The sequence below is a fragment of the Coenobita brevimanus genome, chromosome 116 (assembly GCF_032717465.1).
Source record: "Coenobita brevimanus isolate Jiangsu-jjx chromosome 116, ASM3271746v2, whole genome shotgun sequence".
In the NCBI taxonomy this organism is placed as follows: Eukaryota; Metazoa; Arthropoda; class Malacostraca; order Decapoda; family Coenobitidae; genus Coenobita; species Coenobita brevimanus.
In genome coordinates, this window is record NC_137069.1 from 3,737,343 (window position 1) to 3,760,783 (window position 23,441).

Sequence of the window (23,441 nt, forward strand, 5' to 3'; positions counted from 1 at the left end):
TCCCGCCTCCCATTGGCTGCTCAGCCCCGCGTCTTCTGGCACTGGCGGATACGCTCACACAGGTAAACTCTGAGTGCAATTTTTCTGGGTGAGCCCATAGGGTCGGTAATACCTTCAATACTATAGGGATTTCGACCGTGTTGCGAGTTGTCTTCTGACTACTCGGTTGTGTGTCCAGGCACAGGAGGAAGAAAGTGCTATAATAACTCAACGGCAGGAGCAAGTTCCCTCATGCCATTGGCTGCCCGTGGCGCTTACGCTAGGCAGAGTCAACTTGAGAACATTTTTTTGGGTGACGCGCGTAGAGCTGCAGGTACCACTCTAAGGTAAAGGGTTTTCAACCATTTTCTGGGTTGAATTCTGACTGTTTAGTTGTTGCCGCAGACAGAGGAAGGCCGGGGGAAGACAATGGTGTACATAACTGAAAATCGTCCGAGGTGGCGCTTACGTCACTACTATTCTCAACGCCTCATATACAGGGTCCAATTTTTGCTGTGGGTACTGTGGTGAGAAAATGTTATTTAACTACTGTATTTTGTATTTAACTCATCATTTTAAGTCTCTTTTTAACATTGTTATCCCATTAAGTTTCGTACAAATTACACAGTAGTTGTCTATTTCTGTAATGCTCCACTGCTGCCCCAGTTTACAGTTTTGTTGTAGCCTCAGATGTAGTGGGTTGCAGGCTGAAGTTGCCCTTCTTTTGCAGTTCATCATCTTCCATTTAGGGAACAGGGAGAGTGTTGAGGGACAGTTGTATAACCTGAGAGTATATTGATGCTTCCACATAATGGCAGCTTTCTCCAGCACCTCTGGTTTAAAGTATCAGTTTTTATAGGAGAAAGGTTTGATATTTTGGAACTCAGTCCTGACTTAATAGTAAAGATCACCACTGCAGTTGTATGTTTATATACAGGGTGGCTTCATTTATATCAGGAATGTGTTTCAGGTTATCACCGCTTTTTCCATGCAGTTGGTAATTGGTATTGTAGCCTGAGGGAACCTGTCATGTCATCTATTAATGGAGCAATGGGACTATAATTTGCACATTTTCTTTGATTTCATGTGGACTTGAGGGAAAAAGAACATTTTAAAAGATGACTTACTGTACAGAGATTGTATAATTTCTAAAATTAGGGGGAGGTGGTGGCTGAATTGGTAGAGAGGCGGCCTGCAGTCCTAATGGACCCAGGATCGAATCCCGGCTGGGGCAGGGAACAGTTTAAGGATTTAAATTTCCTAAAAGCAGGCTTTCCTGATCTACCAGATGACCCGCCGACATGTCTTAAAGTTCCCCCCGCTAATACCATACACCAATCCTGTATGAGACAGCCTGAGCATGTATTAAGTACGGATGGTGGGTGTTAGCGCCGAAGTGGTGACATGTGGAGGTGTAGGAGGAATACTGGGCCTTGGGATAGGTCACTGCCCCCGAGAAATAGGCCCTGAAGCCTTTGCCCAGAGTCGGACACGTAAAAAAAAAAAAAAAAAAAAAAAAAAAAAAAAAAAGTCTTCGTGAAAGATGCGGAGTGAGGAAGTCTGTGGACACCAGAATCGAAGAGTGTGTACTAAGATGGTGTGGTCATGTGGTGAGAATGGATAGCAATTGAGTGGTGAAAGAGGTATATCTGAGCAAATTTGAAGGGGGGAGGAGGTGAGGTAGGGCAAGGAGGTGCAGCAAAATGGTGGATGAGTGTGTGAGGAAGAGAGGTTTGGAAGTTGGTGAGGCTAGGGGACTGATGAGATCGAGCTGGCTGGATGAATGTTGTGAGTAGAAGTGCATGATCAGGGATTTGGCACCCCATTTTAACGAGACAGCATTTGGATTAACTCTATTGGATGCTTGTATGTGAAGCTACAGAATGTGGTGAAAGTTTTTTGGTGTATTAGAGCCAGGATTCTGGGGGGGCTTGAATGATGAGTAAATGGAAATGTGGTCCATTGGATTGGGCAAACTTGGGCTGTCTGGACATTACTACTCCTCACCCTGCCCTAGGGTGGGAAAAGAGGTCTGGATGATGATGTAGTCTACGTGTATTATATTGTTTTTTGGATTGTTACTGTTATGCTGTATTCCATTTGATAACTTGCTTTCTGCTATATACTCAAGTAACTTATATCTATAACCTCAAAAACAGCTTGTCTTTTGTTATTAAAACTGTTACATTATATCAGTTTGTGTTGATACTTGGAGAACTCATCCACAGGTGGGGAAGTGGTCTGTATATATGCAATATTAGTGCAGTTTGATATCTGAATTGTTCCCTCCAACAGGATCGACAGTACAAGGATGACAAGATCAACTGGTGGGACAGTGTGTACGGGTTTGACATGTCTTGTATCAGGGAAGTGGCAATGACAGAACCCTTGGTGGATGTGGTGGAAGCAAAACAGGTAATGTGAAGAGTATCTGTACAAAATATGTACTGCAAAAGAAATATTCACAGACCACTTATTACGTTGGGTGGTAACATTATATAACCAGGTGATGGCAAATAGTTAGTGGGTTAAGGTGCTTCAAATGGATGAAGCATGTTGGGGTTCCCATTTGAGGGTGGTTGGGGTTTCATGCACACAATGCCATTTAAGGGCTGGTGTGGCTGTTCACACTTGCCTTAAATGTTGGGACTGAGTAGTCTAACTCTAGGCTCTTACAGAATTGAGGATTGGATGATGTAAGAAAAAAATGAATGAATTTGTGCAAGCAGATATGTTTGCAAATGTATGGATAGGCTTGTGAGGTGGAGCCAAGCTTCTGGGGGCTTGAATGGTGTATGAATGAGTTTATGTCCCATTTTGCTGGGCATGCTGTTGGTAGGTCTCCCACATTTGTGCTTTCTCTTTCCTTTTCTTTCTGCACCCTACCTCACCCCATTCCAAGGTGGAAAAAAGGTGTGGTCTCTTCACATTCTGCATTTGTCTCAAGTCTGGGTCTGAAACCCACATTCTGGTGGACAGTTGAATTGAGTGCTGGTATCGCAGTATGTTCGTTCATATACAGTTCACTTGTATACAGTGCATTTAAGTTTTTTGCATAGGGTAAATGAGCTTATGGAAGCTATTGTCCTAAACTTGAGCCCAAAGTACTCCTATGGACCCTTTAGCACAGAACATCTCTATAACCCCCCTTCAGTTACCAAAATGCTACCAAATGCCGTTGTTAAATACTACTGTAGAATACCCATTTGCTTCCAGCAACATAAAAGTACTGTATAAAGTTGACTTCCCTGTATGAGCCTCCCAGATTTCCCAGGCCACCATGACACTTGTGTCATAAATCTGCTCACTGGCTGGTTCACACCACACCAGTGAAACAGCTAAGGTTAGCTTCCCAAAACAACTGACTGCTATGTTCTTACCAAAAAATAGTACAAATCTTGTTGCATTACAACCTCTTGAGGTTGGGCAGGGTGGCTAAGTGGTAGAGCGTCAGACTTGGGACTGCGGGGTCGTGAGTTTGAACCACGCCCAGTGGCTGCCATGCTGGGAAGGGTAGTGCCCTCCTGTCACCGAGCAGGGCTATATGATCTAATAAGGTCTAGCTCGGAGGAACATTTTCCTTTTTACATCCCCTTGAGAACTGTAAGAACAGGTGGTTGGTGGACCAGAGTAGAGGGATGCCTCACCACAACCAGGGATCATATTTATGTAACTTACTGAAATGAAGTATATAATTCACAGTAACTTCTGCTTATTATTAAATAGGAGCATTCGCAGTAAGGCACAGATATTACATATCTCCAGAATTTTTAATTTCCTATTTAAATTTCTGGATAAATGCAGAATGCTCACAAATGGATGTTATTTCATAATACTTTAATATGTATAAATTATCATTGCCTAGCCCTGGGGTCCAACGCTTCTCATGGGGTAACACAGGATGAGATGATGAATGAATAAATTTTTTTTATTCATTTAAGGTGAGCTTTATGCCTAATAATAAGATGACAGAATACTTCCTGATGTTCGAATGTTTTGTGGCAATGACTGTATATATTGAGATGAAGATTTATCGGTTTTACACATATGTACAACTATTTCTTGATTTATACTTTTATTCAGATACTTCCAGAGGTGATGAGCAAATATTAAAAGAAAAAAAGTTGTTTTACCAGGTAGACGCCACCTGTGGTATGACATTCTCTGCAAATCAAAACTCCTCCTCATGTTTTCTGAGATGTTTCCCCCACTTTTGTTATTGGTTCTTTCTTGGCAGATGGGACCATGGCCCAGCCTCTGATATCTCTCGCACCCTTTTTTATTGTTATCTTCCTGAATCCAATTTGCAGTCAGCCAGGGCACATATAAAGTGTGCCGTATTGATTGTTGATGACGTCTGTTGTCAAACGCTCATATACCAGGCACCTTGGAGTTCTGGAGCGGAGACCACATTCTCCATTTTTGTACAGCAGATAAATAAGCTAATGTAACTTGACGGCAGTATCCATGACTTTACGATGGTGCGAGTTGCACATAAAGACGAACTCTAATCTAGCTCCTTAGTCACACTGATCGTAATTTATCCTATGCATAACAGATTCTAGCAATGGTTATAATGGTTGGTATTTGTGAAATATAAGCAGTTTTAAGCATATAACATTTATTAACTGTCATTTGCTTTTCAGTGAAAAGTTTCTGTAAATATGAGTTGAGAGATGAATCACTGATTCTTTGCTGAGTTTGTTCCTTTGCCCCTACGATCTCTGTCCGTGGGAACCGCAGTTTTTTTTTTTTTTTTTTTTTTTTTTTTTTTTTTTTTTTATACTGTTGCTGGTGATCACTGGGAGTGGTATATGATAAGAGTATAAATCAAGAAATATTCGTACATATGTATGAAACCGATAAATCGTCATCCCTTGACGTACAGTATATAGCCAATACCACAAAACATTCAAACATCACAAAGTATTTTGGAAACATTATTAGGCACTGGCCTCACATTAATTGAATGAGAAATATTGTACATAATATTATGAAAAACATCCATATATGAGCATTCTGAATTGCCCACAGAATTAAATCAGAAATTAAAACTTCAGGCAGTACTGTATGTAGTATATGTGCCTTGTTTTGGGCTTAGTGCAGCATCTCCTATTAAAAAATACAAAAAAATAATATGGGTTGTAATATGTTTTTGTAGTATTGTTTACTGTACACTCTTGTGTATGATGTACTTTGGCTGATACAGGGACAGTAAATGATACCTAGGATTGTTAAATCACCAGTTATGAGAGAAATGGGTCAGTCTTTTGGGGGTGGGGGGATCTTCATAAACAAAGCATTGGCACAAACTGCTCGGTAGGTGACTGTGATCACCCCCCCCCCCCCTTCATGCCCAGACTGTCAGGTCGCAGCTGGGATCTAATCCCTGCTTGCTGGCTGGCTTTTGTCGATAGTTACTGGATTAAATGGGTTTCGTATTTGGACTTTGCCCTTTTGTATAATGTCATGTAATTACAGTAATACCTCTTATTACCCAGACGTCCATTATCCGGATGTTGGGATGTGGCTGTTCGAAACCATTATTCGTATTTTTTTCCGTTTTACCTGGATGCATGTGTTCGGGTGGAAATTATGGTCTCACGAATACATTATTTTTGTGCCTGGCTGGGCAGGAATAACCCAGTGGCGCCGCCCTGTCTAGTTGGATAGTTCACCTAGAGTCCGCTAGAGACCTCCTCAGTCATTCTCAGTTCCCACACGGCTACAGTGTAGTGAATAGCTCCTCCCGGACAGATGTTATGGCGGCACACATGGCTGCTTTTGTGGTTGTTCCGTGCCTATATCAGACTTTGCTATTCCTTGCATGCCTCTTCCTAGGGTGTGTGATGATGGCCTCTCGACCAGGGAAAAGGAAGGGGGTAGTGCTAACTCTGGAGACGTGGTAGATCCTGGGTAAGATTGAAGAAGTGGGGTGGTCAAATCGTGAATGTTGACGTTAATTTTATTCTAGCTTACTGTTCTGTACTTTGATTTTATTCTGTTTTACCATGATTTTATTTAATTTTAATATTATGTTTTGTGTGCCCACTGCATTTTTCTTTTGTAGCCATTTTTTTTCACGTTTTCATGTCACTTCCGGATATGGCCGTGGAGTGGTGATTTCTTGTCTGTGGTTGATGGGTCTACTTCTATCTATCTATCTATTGCCAGACGCCTCAATCCCGTTTGGGGTGGCCACAAACAAATCGCCTCCAAGTCGCCCTGTCCCCCGCCATTTCACTGCCCTGCTCCCAACTCACACCCCCCTCTCTCATATACCTCTCCACCCCATCCCTCCATCTCATCCTCGGCCTCCCCCTCCCTCTTCCCCCCTCCACCTCACTCACATACACTCTCTTCGTCAGTCTTTCGCCCTCCATCCTCTCCACATGGCCAAACCACCTCAGTGTGTTCCTCATAACGCTTCCTATCTACTTGACTATGGTAATTACTTGGCTGTGGTTTATAGATCTGCTTGACCAGATTAAGTAGTGTTAAACAACAGGAACAAGTGTTGTACAATGTACTGTAGTGGCCTTTTACACTGGCTTTCAAAGTTAGGTTAAGTACAAAGAGGGGTCATGGGGGAAGTCCATTGTTCAGATGGAGCCATTACCTGGACATGCATTTGGCTTTATTATGTCGGATGATCGAGGGATTACTGTACTTTTAGGGTTCAGTTAGTCTTGAATACCATTCTAGATGTATTGCATTGTGAACATTGCATGTTGTGTGCAACTGGACTGTACTACAGTTTGCACCCAGTCACTTTCTAAAATACAGGAACAACCTGTACAATGTTTGGACTCTCACATGCACCTTTCTTTACAGACACAACCAGTGTGCTTCATACTTTGCTAGAATGGGTAAAGCTTTATATAAATTCAGACTGTTATTGCATCTGAGAAGAAGGTGTGCTGTTGCAGTTGACATTACAGGGACAGACTCAGATTGAAAAAAAATTCATTATGAAAATACTTTCTATATATTGTCAGGCACCTCAATCTTGTAAGGGATGGCCACAGACAAATTGTCTTCTTGTCGCCCTGTCCCCTGCCATTTCCCCCCAGCTCACACCCCCACCTCTCAAATACCTCTCCACTCCATCCCTTCATGTTTCATATTTTTTATTTATTTAATTATGACTTGGATACATTTATGTGAAGCTACAGAATGTATTGGAAGTTTTTGGTGTATCATAGAGCCAGGATTCCAGGGGCTTGATTGATGAGTGAATGGAAGCGTGGCCCATTGGATTGGGCAAACCTGGGCTGTCTGGACGTTGCTACTCCTCACCCTGCCCTAGGGTGGGCAAGTAGGTCCGGATGATGATGATGATTTAAGTATGAATGAAAACACAAGTTAAAAAAGGTAAAAGCTCTTGTTAGGATAATGACAGGGACACTTTATAGTTGAGAAGGAACTTAAATAAAGGTTTTGGTTTATTATTAAGCTTTATTTTTCTTAGTCTCAGTGCAAACTTTATCTCGTAACTTCATATCCAAGAACATGGCTTTTAAACTTAAAAATCTTGTAGTGATGTTGTTCTTTACAGATCTGTAAAATTTACAGATCTCAAAGTCAAATTTAATAATTTAATGGTTAAGTAAAAGGTGTTGAAATCTATCCATATTAATTAAGCTCCAAATCAATGTCTTTTCAGGTGGTGACAAATTCATGCTTAGTAAAGGAGGTTGACCTGTATACAGTCAAGAAAGAAGACCTTGCATTTAGTGCTCCATTCCATCTTCAAGTAAGTACAGTGTAACATATTGTACTCTGATATATTTACAGTGAATATATCAGAGGTACAAAGCGAGATAATGCTGATTTTATGTGAATGGCGTGTCAGGGAGAGCAGGTGGAGATTGTCAGGTGTGAAAGAATTGAACTTGCTGGTGAATCTCTTGAATGTGTGGAAGAGTTTTTTTATTTGGGAGACACGTTGTGTGCTGGAGGTGGGGCTGGAGTTAGCTGTGTGGCTAGGGTGAGAAGTGATTGGAAGAAGTTCAGGGAGCTCTTGCCTCTTCTGACACTGAGAGGGCTCTCCCTTCGTGCTAAGGGGTCTTTGTATGCAGCATGTGTTAGGAGTGTAATGCTGTATGGTAGTGAGACCTGGGCAGTAAAGGAGGAGGATATTCGCCAGCTCAGACGTACAGAAATGGCAATGATCAGGTGGATTTGTAGTGCGTCCCTGCGTGCAAGGTCCGGGGGGACTGGGTTTACGATATAAGAGTTGAGAGGTAGGATGGGACTGGAGTGTATTGGTGTTGTGATGAGGAGAGGTAGATTGAGATGGTTTGGACATGTGGAGAGGATGGGGGATGATAATTGGGTGAGGAAGGTGAGAAGTGTTAATATTGGGTGTGGGGTTATGAGGGGTAGACCGAAAGACATGGGATGAGGTCATTAAGTGTGACCTCAGGGTTAAGGGACTGAACAGGGAGGCTGCAGTGGATCGTGCAGCTTGGAAAGCCGCCATTAGGTGACCAAGGCCGATGCATGTAAGCATGTTGGAGGGCCTTTAAAAACGAAACGAAACAATATAGCACACTCTTGTTTTATGATGTGGATGAAAAAAATCCATTGCATAATGGTTTATTATATATTGATTTGGTTATGATATTGGTTCAATGGGGATATGTTTTTGGTTAAGAGTCACCCACCTAACAAAGAAAGTCTAAAAACAAGTTTCCAGTTCATCGTAACTGGTTGTTATTTCACTTCACCCACTTCACTTGCTGCATACCACCAAAAATAAATCTAAAAGCAAGTTTCCGGCTCTCCTAAACTGGTAGTTATTTCACTTCATTGCACTTCATATGCTGCTTGAACTCTAAATACCACGCTGGTGTTCCATCTCTGATTCTATTGCCCCTGATACTGATGATTACAAATGCCATCATGGAACGAACATACTACTGTAGACTTGCGTGAGGGCGAGTAGCTATATAAGCGAAAATTACTACGTATGTTGATCAGTGAGGCTTTGTACGAGATCATAATAATCGTATTATAGAAAATTCTGTTGTACTGTATATTAAATAAAAAGTCCTAACTTTTATGTCATTGTATAATCGATACATTGCATACCGGTTCATTGTATAATGAGGGTCTGCAGTTTATTAAATTGCAGTTTGCCATGATTAACCACAATCACTCAACATCAGTAACCTCATTCTTTTTATTGGTTTTCTCTCCATCTGGTTTTACATATTTCCATCATCCATATCAAAGTCCTCATTGTTTATATTGGCAAGATTTTGGGCTGTTTTGTTTTTGTCAAGTCCCTGACAGTGCTGTTTAGAGTTTGGGAAGGAAGTTAGCAGTATAAAGCAGATGGAAAATGTAGTGTAACCTTCCAGGGTGGAAACAAACACAAGTGATATGGGTGAGGCTGGTTGGGCTGTGGAAGCTTCTGACTGTGGGGTACATCCCAGATGCCACCACGTGGATTACTTTAATGCATCACCATTCAGACTTAGCCATAAACAGCCAGAGCTTGTTTGAGTCTTGGGAGGCCTCAAATCTCCTGGTTTAACCAATAAATAAGTAAATGATATGATATTATTAAGAGACTACATGACATCTCCCCCCCCCTCTTCCCCCTTTTTTGTGAGTGTTCATAAATCATTGAAATAGTTTACCTTTGATTTTTATTTATTTTTTTTTCTGGTTTATGAATTGACCCATCCCTTCAATTTGTGAAACAGGATGAGAATAGTGATGTCCTGAAAACAGAATTATGTTTTCTTCTAATATTGTATTATTCATTTTTAGGTGCGGAGGAATGATTACGTGCATGCACTCATCACATACTTCAATATTGAGTTCACAAAATGTCACAAGAGGACTGGATTTTCAACAGGTATGTTATTCATACTGATAGTTTCATTTATTTCATTATTTTTTAGGTGAAAAGAAATCATCATCATCTAATCCTGTGTTGCCCCATTAGTCTCGATAGCGTGGTCATAAGGTACTTGTAGGAAGATGAGGAAGTCGATTGTGGATCGTCAAGCACAGCAAAAATAAAGTCGTGAAACGTAGTGTCAATGAGGTGAGTTACAGCACTCTTGGGTTACTGAGTTTTTATTGCACGGTATTATCAATAGTGAGTTACAGCGTAACGGAGCCTAATGACCCTAGTGTTGGGCCCTCTCTCTAACCCCTCTCTCCCTTTAAGTGATCTGAAGGGAATCTCTCCGACATTACATACGGCTTGGAGAGGATGTGTGTGTGTGTGTGTTGTAGTGTCTGGTAGATTTCCTTTCATGTGGACTAACCGACTAAGGCTGGTTACTCCACGTGTTTAAATACGTCGTGAAATTCTTGGTCGTCTGGACTACGAGGATGTTTGAAATACATCGAATGGTTAAGGATTCTGGATGGTCTGGGACAACAAGATTGTGGATAGACATTATGTGAATTGACATTCCTAGTGAGAAGCTGTGTACATTTTCAACAGACACTACATCCTGTACATTGTGTTTATGAGATATACTGTATACTAATGCCTGTATAATGTCTACATGAGGAGTGTAGGAGCCCAGGCTAGGCAAGTTGGTGGTCCTTACAGTGAAGATGAGAGTGACCAGCCTCACATATCCCCGAGTCACATTACGTGAACGATAAACTCTTGCCATGCTTTGGATTGAAACCTGCACAGGCTGTCCGATTGGAGCACCTTAATTACCCAGTAAACCACCATGCGCCATAATTTGGTGATATTTTTAGCACCCAGCATAGTTTTTTTTTTTTTTTTCCCCAATGAATGGAGGAAGGAAAAAAAAAAAGTTCATGTGCCTAAAGGCGTCCTTCATTCATAAAATATTTATAACAACCGGATTTAAATAAAAGTGGATTAAATGTTTGTGGGAAGCAACTCCCGGGAAGTGAATTCGAGAGGGTAGTAGTTGTGGGGATGAATGAATTTTGCTAAGCAAAAATTCTGCATTGCGGGGGGAGTTCATGAGTGCTCCCAGCTGCCTGAGTATTTCGGGAGAAAATGTGAAGGGGAGACACAGTTGAAGCAAGTCCGTCAGAGCACTTATGGTAAAAATATCAGTAAAATAATGCTAAAGAAGCAACATCTCTGCGTACTGATAATGAAGGAAGTCCTGCATAATGGCAGGATTATTGATTAATCTAATGGCTTTATTTTGAGTTTTGTCCAACTGCCTCAAAGCAACCGCTCCACATCCACTCCACAGTGGCGAACAGTGTTTGATCTGTGAACGCACATGACTTTTGTATATTGTGGCCAACTGCTCGTCAGTGAAGAATTTACGATCTGTGTACAGAAGTCTCAGTTTTTTAGAAGCATTTTTAACGAGATTTAACCTAAGCTGTCCAGTTTAGGTTGGTGTTTAGTATGACACCTAGGATATCAATTGTAGTGGATATGGGAATATTGACATCATTTAAAATTATGTGGGAGTCTGAGGGATTCTATCTGTTGGAGAAATATATGTGTTTAGTTTTCAGAGCATTAAATGAGGCCAGATTTGTTTGTCCCCATTGATGAATTAAAATGGTTTCTTAGTGTACAGTAAACCATTTGGCTTGTCACTTGGTGTAGAATCACTCATAGACAGAAGGAAGGGGAAAGAATAAAGGAAAGAAAGACAGAAGAGGGAGTATAAAGTCACCTGTAGGCAGAATGAAGAGGAAAGACTAAAATAAAGACGGAAGAGGAAAGACGGAAGGGAGGAAGAGAGGAAAGAGCAGTCACCTGAGAGCAGCACTAAGTTGAGTGAGTGGATGGTGAGCGCCGCCACCCACCATTACTCCCACACTTGTCCATCCATCCATCATCCAATCCTATGTTGCCCCATGAGGAGCGTTGGAGCCTGGTACAACCTTATATACACAGCTCCTACTTGAGGTAGTTGAGATCACTAAATGCTCCTTCCTGTAAAACCACTAACTCAATGACAAACGGTCGGACTTGTGGCAGCTGGCTGTGAATGGATGGATGGTTTCCTTGAGTGCAGAAAAGTATTTTCTTGTCATAACCACTAATAATTTGATTTAATCTCTTATAGGAGTGGAGATCAACACCTACATACATTACATAATTTGCATTTATTGTTAACTACAATCGTTTTAGCCCAACTTCGACTCAGTGCCTGAAGAGGGTCCAGGTTGAGTAAAAACTTACTGCACTTTTTTTCCCCCTTAGGTTGGAGTGAGTTAGGGCTCAGTCAGCAAGGAAATGGGGAAACACATTATAGGTAGAATGAAGTGAGACACACAGTAGAGGTAGAGCTAACCATCAGCATGCCCAGTGAAATGGGCCACACTTGTTCATCTACCATTCAAACCCCTGATATCGTGGCTCCATACATTTTTGATGTTGGTACAATTCTTCTATTTGAACATGTATGGCATTTTGAAAACTCTTACTTATCTACATTCTCACTAACTCATTTATTCACTTTCCTACAGCTCCTGAGGCGAGATATACACACTGGAAGCAGACCGTCTTTTACTTTGATGATTACCTTACTGTAAAGCATGGTGAAGAAATCTTTGGTACATTCACAATGAAGCCAAATGAACGCAACAACCGCGATCTTGACTTTCATATTGATATGGAGTTCCATGGAGAACTGTCAGAATGTCAAGAATCTCATAAATACAAGATGCGTTAATACTCATACAGGTATGTCTTTTGTATGAATATTGATAGAATTCTCTTTTGTATTAAGTTGTGCCTCATATATGTATGGTAGATTAATGACAGGTAAGTAGATTATTACTGATCATCTTTAGAAAGTGATTGCATGCTAATTGGTTGAAATATTATTATACTATAGTAGAAACCCAGTTTATCAATTTGCTTATAAGCCATCTGCATAGTATTCTCTATCTGGTTGAAGTATCTACCAGAAGTTTGTTTATGGTGATAGCCTTGGAGATGTGCTTCATTTATTTTGGAGAGCTCATGTGCTTTCTCCCAATATGTGTTCAGAAATTATTCATGACTTTATGTAGTGGTATAGTATAGATGTATTGACCTGGGGGCAGATACTCAAATTGAGCCTTTAGCCATGGCGCCAGTTGATGAAAGGTGCCTTTTAGTACGGCAGGTCAAAGGCGCCTTTGATGGCACACCCAATTCCCATACTCAGTTTCAAAGGCGTCTTTGGTGTGCCTTTCAGTGGAAAGGCAACTTTCCCTCAGAAGGCACCCATTGATACCCCAGGCAGTCACAGCAGCATTAAGAAAATACACTTAGGAAGCGTTTGCCAGTCACAGAGCAGCATTTCGTATCATCTGACGGATGTAAACAAAACATGAAGTGAGGATGCCACGCAGTAGTCCCTATATATTTCTGTTTTCGTAGCGGTATTTTGTTGGAGTGGAGAATAAACAGTAGCTGGGATTCAGTCCCACTAACTTCTAAGCTATATGTGGAACCTATAACTCACTGCACAGTATAACTCACTGCACAGTATAAAGATATGGTCTATTCATGTGTGTACCTTCAGTAACATCTTCCTTAACCCCTAAGCACCGGGTGATGGTTATATCCAATGCGAAGTTGGTGGATCGTGGCTGCCGGGTGATGGGTATAACCGCAAATGTTTTCGCACCAGTTTGATGTGGCCACCACTTGATCTCGTCACCAAAGGGTGGGGATAGCCTCCCAGCACCAGAGGCTAACATACCTGAGTTGTCTCTGAGACTCTGCCAGGTGTAGGACGATGTTTTCATATGTCTCTCATCCAATTCTTTTCCTGCCTTAACGTGGACCCTTGGTTCGTCCATCCCCGCCAAGCCTCTTTCCAAGGATACTAAGAAAAAGCTAAGTTATAGTGCCATTGGGTGTGTCTTGGGTGCAACTATGTCAAGTTTATCTAGTAATGAGAAGTTATCACGTTGAGAGCAAAGCAAAAGTCTGTGCCACACGCATGAATACATCCTGCCTCGTGGCCAAAAATTATGTATCATACTCATCACTGTGACCAGCTACGGACCTGGGGATGGTTTTATTTGCAAGAAGAGTTGATGAGTAATCCATCCATCCATCCATCTATCATCCAGTCCTACAGTACATTGCCCCATCGAGGAGTGTAGGAACCTGGGGCTAGGCAAGTTGGTCCTGACATTTAAGATGAGAGTGAGCAGCCTCACTCATCCCTGAGTGGCATTGCATGAGCAATAAACCTCAACCACTCCTTGTTTTTATATATATATTTATATACAGTTTATACAGTACACACACACACACACACACACACACACACACACACACACACACACACACACACACACACACACACACACACACACACACACACACCAAAACCTGACTATAACGGACTAATTGGGGCCCAAGCCATTCTGAAAAAAGTGAAATTCCGGTAAAGGCGACATCCGGACTTCCCCCTGCTAACCCGGACTTTTTCCGTTACGTTAGACATTAGTCCAGATAGCACCAATGGTTTTTAAACTGTTTTCACCACCATTGCAGTACTGTACTGTATTATACATTCATTACAATAATCAAATGTTTTATCCATCCATCCATCATCCAGTCCTACTTCGCCCCATGAGGAGCGTAGGAGCCCGGGGCTAGGCAAGATGTCCTGACGTTTAAGATGAGAGTGACCAGCCTCACTCATCCCTGAATGGCATCACATGAGCAATAATACCCAACCACCCCGTGGATATAAACCTTCACCAGCTTAATCCGATTGGGGCGCCTTAATTACCCACTAAACAAACAGGCGCCATAATTTGGTTATATGGTTACCACCCAGCGTAGTAAATGGTTTCTTGGTGTACGGGAAACCATTTGGCTTGTCACTCAGTGTAGAGTCACCCACAGGCAGAAGGAAGAGGAAAGAATGAAGGAACAAAAGACGCAAGAGGGAGTGTAAAGTCACTTGTAGGCAGAAGGAAGAGGAAAGAATGAAGGAAAGAAAGACAGAAGAGGATGGAAGGAAAGAAGGACGGAGGAGAGGAAAGGGCAGACACCTGAGAGCAGCACTACATCAAGTGAGTGGATGGTGAGCACCCTCACCTACCACAATCAAATGGTATAATACATAATAATATTGCACTGCATTATGATTTTTTTTTTTTTTTTTTTTTTTTTTTTTTTTTTTTTTTTCCCATTGTGGTGAGCATAGCTGAAGTGGTCAGGCAGCCTGGACTGCATCTGGCTTTATTGGACTTTTTCCATTATACAAGAACTTAGTCCAGTAGCTCCTTAAGCCTGACAAAAACGAATTCTGGCCCTTTGAAGTCCATTATATCGAGGTTTTACTGTATATATATGTATTATATATATATATATATATACACACACAGTACCCTCGCTTCCAACACGATAATATTGTCATGCATGGGTCCCGTGTTGGACTAAAGATGTGTTGGACAAACAACAGAGCTTATGGGGAAAAATGAATTATGTCAGCAACCCTAGGAAAAGTCACCCTAAATACCTACCATTTACCTATACATATATTGGTACTGCTGTAATTATAATAAATGGTGCTGTACTATGAATGATAACTAACCTTTTAGGATAGTGTTGGTGGGCTTGCTGGGAATGGAAGGTGGTATCCAATGCTGTAGGTAGTCCTACTGGGTCCCCGGAGGATGGCTTCTGGCTTCACTAGTGGGTAATGGCTGCTGCTCCTCCTCAACCTCCCTCGTAAATCCTTCAAAATCACACTCAGAATCACTATCCTCGTCCACATCCATGGAAGGTCCTGCTTCTGCCTGTCCTATCCGTAAGCCTTTACTGCTGCTGGGATCTTGTCTTGGTTTTTAATTATGGTCCTCACGCTGGCTTCATTCACGTTGTAGGCCTTGGCGATGTCCACTTTCTTCCCCCCTTTCTTCTTCCTCTTGATGATTTCTAGATTGGTGGCCTGAGGGAGGTGCTGCTGCTTCTTGGGGGTTCTCAGAAGGCTCCCTAGGCATCGTGAGCAGAGTAAAATGCAGTAGCAAGGGCAGAAAATGCAGCGAGAAAAAAGCACCTTCCAATGCAAATTATGCGACTGAGTGGCGCTGTGGCAGGAGAAATTTAAACAAAACATCACGTGAGAGCAGAAGCATTTTTTATTGGGCGACATCACGATCACGTCACGATTGCGGGCGGGGGAGTCTACTTGATCGGAAGTTTTGATTGGCTGTCAGCATCATGGGAACGTCCAGTATGACCGTGTTGGACCGGGGGTGATTGTGCTAGAGGCGAACTCTGTGGATTTCGCCCACTTCTCGGAGCTCCGTCTGTGTTATGATAATGCACCCGTGTTACAGTAATTAAATCGTATTAAATCATACTAACTTTTTGCTTTCCATGCTGGACGCGAATCGTGCCGGACAAACACATGTTGGACGCGAGGGTACTGTATGTGTGTATGTGTATATACAGTAGAACCTCTTTAATCCAGACCCCATTAATCCGGATTTCTGTTAATCCGGACAAAATTTAAAAATGATAAGCTCGAAAAATATGTTGAAAGAAATTCTAAAGTCATTTTTAGTATCGACGCGGAAAGCGATCGTCATTCGTTTAGTCTCGGATAACGCTAGGTCGCAACATGGGCGCCTGTTTAAACACACGCTAGCATTCGTTCCATCAACTAGTTCACCAACCATTTATATTTTTATGCTGTATTTCAAAAGTTAATCCTCCTTACCATGCACCTTAATGCAAGTGTAGCTTCTGCAATGAATAAAGGTGTTAAAAGGAGGAGTTTGCTTACACAAAAATGGGTCAGAATATTCTGCAGTGTTAAATGATTACTGTAGGTTATTTTTTGTACTTAAATGTGCTTTACTTGTACATCAAACATTAGCTTCTTGCCCATATGGGTGTTATCAATATACCAAAGATGACAATGTATTTTTTGCCTACATAAGTTTTATTTTTATTCCAAATATTAGTTAATTAATTAATTTTTTTTTTTTGCCTACACGGGCCTTAGTCACTTACTAAATTTAAAATGTAGGCTAGTTTCTTGTCATGGCCTTACCTGTAAATTATGCAATACAAAACTATCGTACATGATTAGTTTTGTTATTTTAGTACTGGTATCCTTTCATCTTTTGCAGTTACGTAGGGTTGACATATGCCACATGTGTTAATAATTAACAAACATACCATATGTAGATAGAGTTTGGTATGAACTGGAGATTACCCTGATGGTCCGGACAATCTGCTAATTCGGACAACCCTTCCCCCCATATAGTCCGAATGAGAGAGGTTCTACTGTATATATATATATATATATATATATATATATATACACATACATACATACAGGCAGACATAATGGTACTCTTCACTGTGCCTAGGGTGGGAAAGTAGGTCCGGATGATGATAATGATTATATATATATATATCGTAGCAGCCGTGGCTTAGTGGGTTAGAGCGCTCCGCTCTGACCGAAGGGTTGGAGGATCGAATCCACCCAAGGGTCATTGGTAGACATCAGGAAGGGCATCCGGTCATAAAATGCTACACGCTCCAAACCAAAGTCCTCTACCCAGGGGCAACGCCTTAGCCCTTATCCAAAAAAGGGGTACCTGGTGTAAAACTCACTTTTTTATATATATATATATATATATATATATATATATATATATATATATATATATATACAGTCGGCGGAATGGAAGTCTGGACCCTTTAATTCGCACCATATATTTGATAGGGTCCAAGAAATATTGTAGGAAAATTCCTGTAGTCGGTGGATTTTTTTTCTGGTGCCTTTTAGCAGCTTTATAGGGTTACCACCACATGCTGTGAGTTTATGACCTCAGTGCCTGCCTGACTTTGGATGGGAAAGCACGTCAGATTTTCTTGTCCTGCCTGGCACTTGTTAATTTCAAAGCTCTCGTTTTCACACCCTCCTCTGCCTTAGTGAATCATTGGAGATGGGTCCCAAGCCATTAACTGATGTAGAAAAAGCCCGAATTTTAACTATGAGAGAGGAAAATGTAAAAATTAAGGATATTTGTATTCGAACTGGGTGAGGAAAATCTACCGTTATGGCACTCCTTGCTGCTGCCCGCCACCTGCCAAAAAACACAATTCCCCAACATAAAGACAGGCTAGGACCTAAAAGGAAGACATCACCAACTACAGACAGGTTACTGAAGCAAGCTGTGATAAAAGACCCACGTTTGACTGCTAGACAGCTGAAAGATATGTACCCAGAATTGCTGAAAGATGTGTCTGAAAGAACCATACAGCATCGACTTCAGAAAGACTTCAAGATCCCCAGCCGTACTGCTGCACTGAAGCCTCTCCTTAATTTTTACATTTTCCTCTCTCATAGTTAAAATTCGGGCTTTTCCTACATCAGTTAGTGGCTTCGGACCCATCTCCAATGATTCACTGAGGCAGAGGGGGGTGTGAAAACGAGAGCTTTGAAATTAACAAGGGCCAGGCAGGACAAGAAAATCTGACATGCTCTCCCACCCAAAGTCAGGCAGGCACTGAGCTAATAATCTCACAGCATGTGGTGGTAACCCTGTGAAGTTGCTAGAAGCCACCAGAAAAAATCCACCGACTACGGGAATTTTCCTACAATATTTCTTGGACCCTACCAAATATATGGTGTGAATTAGAGGGTCCAGACTTCCATTGTGCCGACTGTATATATATATATATATATATATATATATATATATATATATAGGCAACCTCACTTACTTCAGGGGATCAGTAACTATAAGGGATAAAACTGAATATTTGCAATTATTATTTAACTTTAGTACAATACCTCTAGCTGAAGCTGGTGACTGATCCAACAGAAATCACACTGATTTGTTCCTACATCGCTGAATATACCATAATGCCTATATGCATTGAAGAAACAAATATAACATTAGACACACATTGGTGCAGCATGAATTGTTGTATTATGGCTATATGTATTCAAGAAGCAGCATTCAGCAATAAGTGCCTCTACTGCTGAGTTGACTATCTCCACATACCACACATATTCCTCATCTACATCATTATTAACACAGAATATGATTTGTTACTCATTAACTACTTTTGACACAAACCATACCACTCCAAACAAGGCAGTGAGGCAGTATTTCATATAAATAGGAGCGAGGAGTAGCACGCATATCATCCACGAGTTGTTGTTGTTCATCAAAGGGGCCTTTTGATCGCCAGGTCTCCCCTGACCCTGCCGGTTCCATGAGGCACTAAAGAGGAATGTTTTCCAATATGGCAGCACCCAGCGGAGCTTCTGAGTATGCTCCTTTCGTGAAAAGGCAATGTGTAAAGGCACCTTTGGAACATAAGGCACTGTTTAGTATTTTGAGTATGTGGCCCCAGTACTTGCATATCATATTTTTGTTGAAATCCTGTTGATAAACTTTGACATGAATTATTAAAAGTTCCTGCATAGTGACTAAGAATGTTTCAGTTAAATTGATTACTTATTATCTTTGCAGGTATCGAAACATGTTTATGCCCTCAGAATGTCTCCAGTTGTGCTGAAAGTTGAATTAGTGACTAGGTTCTTTGAAAGTATTAGAATTTGCTTTATCAAACAAGTTGACATGAATTATAATGTATTCTGTGCTGTTACTCTGTCAAAGCCATGTGACAGTGTGGGCAGTGACGTTTTGTATGAACAAATGTGATAAGACGCCCTGAACACAGCCATCAGAAACTCTCCCAGCTGGAGGAGGACTGTGTTTTTGGATGAGCGATAGACTCTGCCTCTCTACGTTCAGTCATGCACCTGTATCGTAGATGAGCATAATAATCTTGCCTCTCCAGTTTTGCTGATCCGAGCATAGACTCATCACCCGTCTCCCTCCGATACAGGCTGTGGCCAGTAATTAACTGTGAAAGTGGTGCTGAAATGGAAGATATTATATGCATATGTGTATTTAGTGAAAGCTTGAAAATATGCTAATATGAATGAAATCTTGAAAATATGCTATTATGAGGGATTGTGATTATTGAAGAGTGATTAGTGTTGGAATAGAAAATTGTGAGAGTTGTTATTACTGAGCGTCAACCAAGAAGATGCTGAACATCAGCTTTTGACATGTCAACTGAATTGAGGAAAATTTTCTGACAAGTTCGCATGTATTCCACGTAGAATTCTAGTTATAACTATTAATACATATAGTTAAAATGTTATGTTGGCATGTTGTATGATAATAAAATTCTGATGATTAATATAAATGAAAACTTACAGTACAGTATTTGGGTATGAAACCGGCCTTTGTAAAGTTTTTTAGAAAATGTACTGTTTGTTTTTAATTATTTTTTACAGCTGGCAATAAACACAGAATGAAAAGAATAAGTTTCATTAAGGCACACTTCAGGAAATCACTTATTTTGTGTGCACTCTTGTATGCCATAAATTTTTATATTTGTATTGGTTAAATTGTAGGCTTCCTTTGTCTAAAGGTAATTTTACATAGAAGAAATATATTTAGTTTACCATTATCACTCATTTTAAATAATGATAGTGCATTTTAATGTTCTTGATTGTGCCCAGGTGTTTTGGCTACAGGTTATTGATTTATATTTTTTCTTCATGTGAGTTGATACTCCAGTACTGGTATATCACAGATCAAGAACTTGAGTATCATTGCTACTGTTTTCAGTTGTGAGGTATAATATTCAGTTGTTTTAGTGTAAATAACTTCCCCCATCTTGAAGTACTGGTATGTAACTGCCACTAATCTGTGACCATTTGTAGTGGATATCTTTTGAAGTGTGATTAATTATTTTCCTTAAAAAGATATAGGTACATTAATACCCATATTTTTACTTGAATCCTTCATTCACAGTGCATTGAGTTAGAGATTGCTTTCGGTCGTGTGTTCATTTTCACTTTGTTACCTGGTATGTGAGAAACCTCTAGGTATACAGGTTGTGAAAAACTCCATGCTTTGCAAATCCATTGTTTGCTAGTAGTTGTAGGGGATATCTGCATCAGATATTCAGGTGGAGTCAGGATTCTGGTGGCTTAAGTGATGAGTGATTGGGAGTGTGGTCCATTTAGTTGGGACAAACTTTGGTTAGTATCTCACTTTGTCATGATGAGAGATAGCAGAGAAAGTTTGTGAACAGGACTGTAAGGTATTCATGTCATTTCTGGATCTAGGGGGAAGGGGGAAAGTAAATAGAGAGGGATTATGGAAGGTTTTGCACAGTATACTGTACATGATTTGAATGAAGAGGTGTTGAAAGCTGATGATATTGAAACCTGTCTAGTTGGTCATCTAAGCAGGTTTTTTTAATGCTGGTGTTGGAGTAAGATAACAAGGTGTATTGTCCCATGACTGATAGATAGATATAGGTAGTTCATTTGTATCATTTATAAAGGCTCCAACATGCATGCATCATCCTTGGTCACCTAATGGTGGCTTTCCAAGCTGCTTGATTTCTGGCAGCCTCCCTTATCTATGAGGTCACATTCTGTGGCCTTATCTCAGGTCTTTTTCAGTCCGCGTCTTGCAACCCTACCCTCGACATTCACGCTTCTCACCTTCCACACCCATTTGTCATCCTCCATCCTCTCAGCATGCCCAAACCATATCATCTTCCCCTCTTCATCCCAACAATACACTGCAGTCTCATTCTCTCTCAACTCTTCTATTGTAGTCCTAACCCAGCCAGGCCTCGCATTCAAGAGCACACTATGCATCTAATCACAGTCATTTCTGTACACTCTATGCCAACGAATATCCTCTTCCTTTACTCTTTGATGCTCAGAAAGTCCCAGTGCACTTCAGTAGTATGGTGCATTAAGTTAAATAAAAAGAAAAAAAAATGTATGCGTAAGTTGTTTTCAGTGAAAACATTAACATGTTAACAAAAGCACAACAAATTTTAACTTACTTTTTTTTTTTTTTTTTTTTAATGTAGGTGTGGGCACTCACCATCCACATACTCAATGTAGAGCTGCTCTCGGATGACTGCCCTTCCCTCTCTTCCTTCCTTAGTTCCCTCCATCCTTTTCTTTCCTTCGTTCTTTCCTCTTCCTTATGCCTATGGGTGACTCTACACTCTCTGCTGTCTTTTTTTCCTTCATTCTTTCCTCTTCTGCCTATGGATGACTACACTGAGTGGCAAGCCAAATGGTTTCCTATACATCAGGAAACTATTTGCTACTATGGATGGTAACTATATTACCCAATTATGGCACCTGGTGGTGTAGTGGGTAATTAAGGTGCTCCAAATCGGATTGAGCCTGCGCAGGTTTCCATATCCAAGGGGCGATTGGGGTTTATTACTCATGTATTGCCACTCAGGGATGAGTAAAGCTGGTAACTCTCGTCTTGAATGTCAGGACCAACTTGTCTAGCCCTGGTCTCCTACGCTTCTCATGGGGCAACACAGGATTAGATGATGATGATGATGAATAGTATTGTAAATCATGTTCAGTCTAGCAGTGTAAAAGTGCACAGGAACTTTTTTATCATCCTGTAGAGTATATATAAAAGTTATGGAGGGAAGGGTGAGGATGTATTTGGATCTGATGTGTGCAGGTGGTTTGAGAAAGATGAAGGTGGTAATGAATGATATGGGGTGGTGTGAGAAGTGTTAGGATGGTAATGAATGGTAAGGGGTGGAGTATAAAGTGTGGAGTATTTATGATCTGATGTATACAGATGATGTTCTACTTGCTAACAGTAAGCTCTGCAAACTGGGACAAAGTTTTGTTGATGTCTGTGAGCATAGTACCTTGAAAGTGATGTAGATAAGAGTAAAGTGATGGTTGTTGAGACAAGGTGACTTCCAACTTGATGTTATGATGATTGGAGAGACTTGAATTGATGAGGGGGTTTAATTACATGGTTGTAGAAACAGAAATGAGAGGTAAATATGCAAGGGAAGTGGAAAGTAAGAGTGGCACAGGGAAGGAAAGTGGCCAGTGCTGTGGAAGTTGATGTCGAATGAACTGAGTGTGGCAGCTGTAGGAGGATTGCATGAAGGAGTTTTAGTATCCATGTTTAATGGATGTGAGACTGACGTGGCATAAAGACAAAGTCAAGAGTTAAGAGCTGAGGAAATGAGGTTATTAAGAAATGTGTGTAGTGTAGAGAGAGGATAGGATAAGTAATAATGTAATACTTGAAAGCAGAGTACGGACGTTCATGGACAACACAGATGAAAAGAGCTTGCTGAGATGATATGGCCATATGGAGATAGTGGATATAAATAAGGTGGGGAAAGAGTATATGTGAATGAAGGTGGGAGGAGGCATGGTAGACCAAGAAGCAGGTGGACTGATTTGGTGAATGAGGAAGGAGGAGGAGGCCAGGGTATCAATCAAGTATTGAATTGGGTAAATTTTGTATGGAGGATGCTTGAGAAGAGTTTGGCTTATTATTATTATTATTTTTATTATGGCACCTGGTTGTTTAGTGGGTAATTAAGGCGCTCCAATCGGATTGAGGAGGAATAGTTTATATCCAAGGAGTGGTTGGGATTTATTACT

At 40.9% G+C, this 23,441-nt stretch overlaps 1 protein-coding gene across 3 annotated transcripts in view; it reads left to right on the forward strand.

The window, feature by feature from the left end:
* Art1 (arginine methyltransferase 1) overlaps positions 1-20,739 on the forward strand; it is a 38,367-nt gene extending 17,628 nt beyond the window's left edge. For all 3 annotated transcript variants that reach the window (XM_080287076.1, XM_080287077.1, XM_080287078.1), the window contains exons 6-10: positions 2,275-2,394; positions 7,646-7,735; positions 9,763-9,850; positions 12,433-12,649; positions 19,426-20,739. In XM_080287076.1, the coding sequence (XP_080143202.1) occupies positions 2,275-2,394; positions 7,646-7,735; positions 9,763-9,850; positions 12,433-12,638 (504 nt within the window). In that variant the 3' untranslated portion in view covers positions 12,639-12,649; positions 19,426-20,739. The remainder of the gene's footprint in view (positions 1-2,274; positions 2,395-7,645; positions 7,736-9,762; positions 9,851-12,432; positions 12,650-19,425) is intronic.
* The last annotated feature ends 2,702 nt before the right edge of the window (positions 20,740-23,441 follow it).